At 40.3% G+C, this 7,603-nt stretch overlaps 1 protein-coding gene across 1 annotated transcript; it reads left to right on the top strand.

Annotated features, from left to right (window-relative positions):
- Positions 1-974: 974 nt before the first annotated feature.
- LOC309810558 (melanoma-associated antigen 10-like) lies at positions 975-4,509 on the top strand (the record flags this gene model as incomplete). The annotated part of the gene is given in 3 exon segments (XM_082632650.1): positions 975-1,266; positions 1,269-1,537; positions 1,541-4,509. Coding segments are annotated over 3 exon segments (807 nt in total), but the record flags the coding sequence as incomplete, so codon positions are not given.
- Positions 4,510-7,603: the final 3,094 nt, after the last annotated feature.

Here is a 7,603-nt window from a genome sequence, read left to right as displayed (position 1 = left end):
GCTGCCAGCTGCTATCCAAAGATGCTCTGAATATCCTTTCTATAAAACAAGTTCCAGTTTTATTATCTCAAAATTTTTTTCCATATTACAACCATAGGTTTTGGTTCAGTAATACAAAAATTAATCATCCATTCAAGTTTAGTGTAACACCTATTCTGAGCTGAAACATACAAATATTAACTTATTATACCTCACAATGATTTAAATGTTGCTAACTCGATAGCAGAACACTTCATATAGTTTTGGTAAGACTAAACAAGTATAAAATTATTAGCACCAAGTTTTAAATTAACAAACTAATATATTATCATTAAACATTTCTGGCTCACCGCTACTGCTGCTACAGTAGCAAAACACCTCCTCACATGTTCTTCTGATCCAACCACTTTCCCTGTAAAGAGACGTCTAGAACTTTCTCCCTCATCTTCCTGGGGCTTCCGGGAGCACCAGGAAACCCACGTGGCATTCGCACAGAGTGCCTGGGACAGTCCCTGCACAGTTCCTGGCTGCACTGCTGAGACGAGCTCTTCAGACCCTTCTGAGCGGGACTCTGGAGTCATCCACAGAGTCAGAGAAAGTCAGGAGACAGGCGGGGGCTGGACTCCGCAGGGGCTCCAGGAACGGGAAGGTGAAGGCCCAGGTCTGAGGCACGTGTCCTCAGGTCACAGAGCAGAGGACGCCCAGGCAGTGCCAGGAGTCAAGGTGAGGTTGGCAGGGGACAGGCCACCCAGGAGGACCGCCCCTGTGAGGCCCGAGGGCACCCCTCAAAAGAAAACCTGTCCGTGGTCCCTGTCACCCCTGCCCACACTCCTGTCAGCGGCCAGACCCCGGTCATCATGCCCCTGGTCGAGATGAGTGAGCTCCGCAAGCCTGAGGCAGACCTTCAGGACCCAGTGGAGGCGCAGCTGTTCGGGGCTGAGGGGGAGGAGGCCGCATCCCCCTCGTCCTCCTCCCCCTCTTGTTAATCTGTCCTGTTCCTGGGCACCCTGGAGGAGGTGGCTGATGCTGGGGAACCCAGTCCCCCCCAGATCCCCTCGCCCACTGCCCTGGCCACCACTCCATGGAGCCAATCTGAAGACAACGGCCTCAGCACCCAAGATGAGGAAGGGCCGAGCACCTGGCATGACCAGGAAGATGCCGAGTCGTTGCTCCAAGATGCACTACATGTGAAGGTGGCTGACCTGGTAGGGTTCCTGCTCCTCAAGTATCGCACAAAGGAGCCTAACACAAAGGCAGAAACGCTGACTATCCTCAAAGATTACCAGGACACTTCCCCGTGGTCTTCAGCCGAGCCTCCGAGTGCATGCAGCTGGTCTTTGGCCTCGCCGTGAAGGAAGTGGACCCCAGCAATCACTCCTATGTCCTCGTCCCCAACCTGGGCCTCACTTATGATGGGATGCTGAGTGACGGGCAGAGCATGCCCAAGACCGGCCTCCTGGTGTTGCTCCTGGGCCTGATCCTCCTGGAGGACGACTTTGTTGCCCCTGCGGAGGAGGTCTGGGGAGCACTTAGCAAGATGGGTGTGTGTGCCAGGAGGTAGCACTGCATCTATGGGGAGCCCAGGGAGCTCCTCACCAAAGTGTGGGTGCAGGAGGGCTACCTGGAGTACTGGCAGGTGCCCCACAGCGACCCCGCCCGCTACGAGTTCCTGTGGGTTCCCCGGGCCCACACAAAGACCAGCAAGTGGCAGGTTCTGGAGTATCTGCTCAGGGTCAATAGCTTGGATCCCAGGTCCTTCCCATCCCTGTCTGCAGAAGCTGTGAGAGATGAGGAAGAGGGAGCCTGAGCCAGAGCAGCAGCCAGGCTCCTTCCAGGCCCACGTCCAGCAGCTTCTCCTGTGGGACAGGAAAGGAGGCTGATCCTTCACTCTGAGTTTGAAGAGGGAGCAGTCAGCCTTCTAAGTAGTGAGGGCCCAGGCAAGTTGGGGGAACACACTGTGTAGCATCTTTGTGTTCCTGTTCTCTACGATGACATGGAAATTCATCTGTTTCCTTTAGTGATTTTTCAAATGTTGTTCTTTTTAATAGAAGATTTTTTAAATGCCAATACATTTTATTTTTTATACAATTTTTAAAGGTTACATTCAATTTATAGTTATTACCAAATACTGGCTATATTCCCCATGTTGTACAATACATCCTTGTAGCTTGTCTTACATCCAATAGTTTGTGCCTCCCACTCCTCCATCCCTGTAGTGCCCCTCCCTCATCCCTACTGATAACCAATAGTTTGTTCTCTGTATCTTTGAGTCTGCTTCTTTTTTGTTATATTCACTAGTTTGTTGTATTTTTTAGAGTCCACATATGAGTGATATCGTGCAGTATTTGTTGTTCTCTGACTTATTTCACTTAGCATATTGCCCTCCAAGTCCATCCATCTTGTTGCAAAAGGCAAAAGTTTGTTCCTTGTCTATGGCTGAGTAGTAGTCCATTGTACACATATAGTACCTGTTCTTTATCCATTCAGCTGTCGATGGACACTTAGGTAGCTTCCATGTCTTTTCAATTGTAAATAATGCTGCTATGAGCATTGGGGTACATGCATCTTTTTGAATTAGTGGGGTTTTGGGGGGATATATACCCAGGAGTGGAATTGGTGGATCATATTGTAGTTCTGTTTTTAGTTTTTTGAGAAACCTCCATACTGTTTTCCACAGTGGCTGCACCAATCTACATTCCCCCAACAGTGTATAAGGGTTCCCTTTTCTCCACATCCTTGCCTACATTTGTTATTTGTGTTCTTTTTGATGACAGCCATTCTGACAGGTGTGAGCTGATATCTCTTTGAGGTTTTGATTTGCAGTTGTTTGATGATTAGTGATGTGGAGGATCATTTCATGTACCTGTTGGCCATCTGCATTTTCTCTTTGGAAAAATGTCTATTCAGTTCTTCTGCCCATGTTTTTAATCGGGTTGTTTGTTTTCTTCATGTTGAGCTGTATGAGCTGTTTATACATGTTGGATATTAATCCTTCATCAGTCATTTCAGCTGCAAATATTTTCTCCCATTCAATAGGTTGTCTTTTAGATTTGTCAATGGTTTCCTTTGTTGTGCAAAAAAGCTTTTAAGTTTAGTTAGGTCCCATTTTTTTATTTTTGCTTTTACTTCTTTTCCTTAGGAGATAGATCCAAAAAAATATTGTTGCGATTTATGTCAAAGAGTGTTCTGCCTATGTTTCCCTCTAGGAGTTTTATAGTATCCAGTCTTACATTTAGGCCTTTACTTTATTTTGCATTTATTTTTGTATATGGTGCTAGACAATACTCTAATTTCATTCTTTTACATGCAGCTGTTCAGTTCTCTCAGCACCACTTATTGAAGAGACTGTCTTTTCTCCATTGTATACTGTAATCCTGCCTCCTTTGTTGTAGATTAATTGACCATAGGTGCATGGGTTTATTTCTTGCTTTCTATCCTGTTCCATTGATCTATTTGTCTGGTTTTGTGCCAGTACCATACTGTTTTGACTACTGTAGCTTTGTACTGCAGTCTGAAGTCAGGGAGCATGATCCCTCCAGCTCTGTTGTTCTTTCTCAAGATTGTTTTGGCTATTCAGGGTCTTTTGTGTTTCCATAGAAAATTTAAAATTATTTGTTCAAGTTCTGTGAAAAATGCCACTGGTATTTAATAGGAATTGCATTGACTGAAGTTCTGTAGGTTGACTTGAGTAGTATGGTCATTTTAACAATATTGATGCTTCCAATTCAAGAATGCCATGTATCTTCCATCTGTTTGTGTTATCTTCATTTTCTTTCATTACTGTCATAGTTTTCAGTGTACAGGTCTTTTGCCTCCTTAGGTAGGTTTATTCCTAGGTATTCTATCCTTTTGATGCAATGGTAAATGAGATTGTTTCCTTAGTTTCTCTTTCTGATACTTTGTTGTTAGTGTATACAAATGCAACAGATTTCTGTATATTAATAATAGTATTTAATAAGCTTCAGTTTCTAAGTTTGTGAATGGTATTGATCACATATATTTGTACTTATCCAATTCAAGACTGAATTTTGCTATTTGTAAAATCAATTGGGAAACATTCCGTCATAGTTTGCGATCCCAAATTAGATAACACAGCACTGGACTAGGAATTTACTTGGAAATGTGAAAGTAATTAGCAGTACAATTAACGGCCACCCTGTTGTTCCTTGGGACACCACGTCATCGGCTCAGTGGTGTGTGCCTTGCTGTGGGACTGTCCTGTGCCCATCATAGGGCAGGGGCAGGCCCCGGGCATGTGGGCCAGAGGGGGAGGGGCTGCCCTGGGGGGTGCAGGCATTGCTGGCGCCCATCGTCCTGGTGAGAGGCCACCTGCGAGGCTCTCAGGAAGGGAGAGGTGGAGGCTCTCAGGAAGGTGGAGGGCTGCCGGGTGGGGTGTAGCAGAGGCACCTTGTTGGGGACCCTGGGAGGGGGCAGTGGCACCCATTGGCTCCAGTGGCCATTAGAAGTTCCTCTCTGTGTTATCATGCTCTCTGTTCAATGGTTTCAGTCAATGTTTCTCTTCAATAAATTTCACTGAAAGTTAAAAAAAAAAAAATTTCTAGTATAAGCCTACAGGAATCTTACGGGCTAGCACAGTTGTCTTTTCCAGTAATAAAGGAGCAAATGATAAGAGACTTTAGCATCTTAATTTAGTAATAACATTGAAGGCATTAACTACTTTGATACAGAACCTAATCTCAAGATTTTTGTACATTCAAATACTTATAAGCTAATGAATTAATCTCTCAGTTACATTTAAAATGTCTTCTCACCATCATCACATTTACTCCTTGCTAGCTCTGAGCGATCATTAGAGTTAAGATTCAGTTAAGAAGCATTAGAGTTAAGTTAGTAACTGTGAGAAAGAGAAATATTATTAATAATTCTTCTAAATGAGAACACCACTTGCTCAACCTTTGGAAGTTGTTTTTCAGTGATTATTCAATTCTATTCAGATTGTAGGAGAATTGTATGAAATCTACATAAATATTACAAAAAAACCTCTCATCTTTTCAAACATGAATAAAAATGGGGCAGAATCTTTACATGCATTAATGGATCATATAGACCTATTGCTTCTATGATTTATTTCCTATCCTGGTGTTTGCTATTAATTTGAATCATGAGTAATTTATAATGCTATCATGGGTTTCTGGTTTAAGATGACAAATTTGGCATAAATATTACCTCTTCTTACTCATAAGTTTAGAACATCTTGCAGATTTTATAAAAGCATAGAATGCCGGAACAAAGCAAACTAGAATCTTGTGGAAAAATTCAAAAAGCTACACAGGAAAGTCACAGTCCAAGTATGAAGTGAGTATTCAAACCAAAATAAGAAGTCAGCAGGCTTGAGGAAGAATAATGGAATGGATACCAAGAAATACAATGAATTAATGAGATGAAAATAATAAAGATATGGTGAGGAAGGGAAACACTTTTTCCTTCCAAAAAGAGAAATGAAAGGCAATAGACATCCCAGAGAAAATAAAGCTGCATAAGAAAAGTATGGGGGAGAATGTAAAAAATTAAAACACGATCTGATTTTGAGAAATCAGTAAATGGTGTATATTATTTCTTTCTACAGTTTACTGGCCATAAATCAGCTGAGGCAAGCTGCAGTGGTAACTAGAAACTTAGATTAGCTGTATTAAAAAAAAGTTTGATGAGCATCTAGTTCCTATCTTATACAGTTACTGTGGAATAGTAACAGTTTAAAATCTTATTTTTTATTCCATCATTCACTGATATATTTTGAATGCCTACTTTGCAAGATGATGGTATTACAATTTTCCCACCTCTCCTCAGTCTATCTTCCAGTTCTTCCACCTGTACATTGTATTTTTATTGCAAGATTGGTAATATTTACATTCTATTCAATAATAATAATAAATTTTCTGTCTTTTGAATATTGGTTAATTATAAAGGTTTATAGCCCATAACAGCACTTATCTCATTATAACTATATAAATATTGTTCATTACAGAGCCACATATTATTCTATTATTATATTCTTTTTCAGTTCTACTTGCACTTCATAGAGGAGAATGTTTAATGGATTTTCATATCTAACTCTTTAACCAGTTTGAACAGCAAAGAGAATGTTACACATCAATCAATAAATAGATAGCTAGTTGGGACTTCCCTGGTGGCACACTGATTAAGAATCTGCCTGTCAACGCAGGGGACATGGATTCGATCCCTGGTCTGGGAAGATCCCACATGGCACGGGGCAACTAAGCCCGTGCACCGCAACTACTGAGCCCACGAGCTGCAACTACTGAAGCCCATATGCCTAGAGCCCGTGCTCCGCAACAAGAGAAGACACCACAATGAGAAGTCCATGCATCTCAATGACGAGTAGCCCCTGCTAGCCACAACTAGAGAGAGCCCGTGTGAGGCAGCAAAGACCCAACACAGCCAAAAAAAAAAAAAAAAAGATAGCTAGCTAGATAGACAGACAGACAGACAAACAGACCCTTGGGGATCTGTAGGACTATAACAGAAATTTTAACATTCTTGTCATCAGAGTCCCAAGAGAAGATAAAAATGATGGGGCCGGAGATATCATAGTATAGACATAGATATAGATATATAGATATAATACAAATGTATAGATATACCACAAACACACATACATGCACAAAAATATATATAATGTAATATAGCAACTACGAAAAAGTTATACAGAATACACTTGAAAACAAAATAGATAAATCTAAATGGTAATCTAAAAATGCAAATCAAACATCAAAATTTGATGGAGACAGCTAAAGCAGTGTTGAGAGGAAAACTTTTAGCACTAAATGTGTTATGTGTGTGTGTGTGTGTGCATATATATGTCATATATATACTTGTTTAGAGAGCTAACAGATTAAAAATCTTAAGGATTACACTTTTAAATATTTTTAAATATATCTATACATGTATATATGTATAGGTATTATGTATAAATGTACCTATGTATATGTATTATATAGAAATCTATATATAATACATAACAGATACATTTTAGAAATATATTAGAGAGATATCATATGATATCCCTTATATGTGGAATTTTTTAAAAAAATGATACAAATGAACTTATTTACAAAACAGAAACAGACTCACAGACTTAGAAAAGAACTTATGGTTACCAGTGGGGAAGCGGGGTGGGGGGGAAGGGATAGTTAGGGAGTTTAGGATTGACATGCACACACTGCTATATTTAAAATGGATAACTAACAAGGGAACTCTGCTCAATATTATGTAACAACTTAAATGGGAAAAGAATCTGAAAAAGAATAGATACATGTATGTGTATAACTAAATCACTTTGCTGTACACCTGAAACTAACAAAATATTGATAATTAACTATACTCCAATATAAAATAAAAAGTTAAATATATATATGTAAAAGTATAATTCTTAAGGTTTTTGATCTAATAACTCTAAACAACAAATTTGTATAAGAATGACCTTATGTTTTGATTGGTTAGGAAAACTAAACTGATACATTCAGTTTCAAAGGCTGATTGTGTGTGATATTAATTGTTGTCCTGATTCTTGTTGCCTTGTGAATGTTTAAAATGTCCTAGGTCTTTTCATGGAACTGCAGTAATGGAGATACACTGTAAGTTG

Source organism: Mesoplodon mirus (assembly GCF_964341445.2).
Source record: "Mesoplodon mirus genome assembly, chromosome: 9".
Lineage (NCBI taxonomy): Eukaryota > Metazoa > Chordata > Mammalia > Artiodactyla > Ziphiidae > Mesoplodon > Mesoplodon mirus.
Note: the sequence above shows the minus strand (reverse complement) of the source record. Positions and strands in the feature narration are given on the sequence as shown.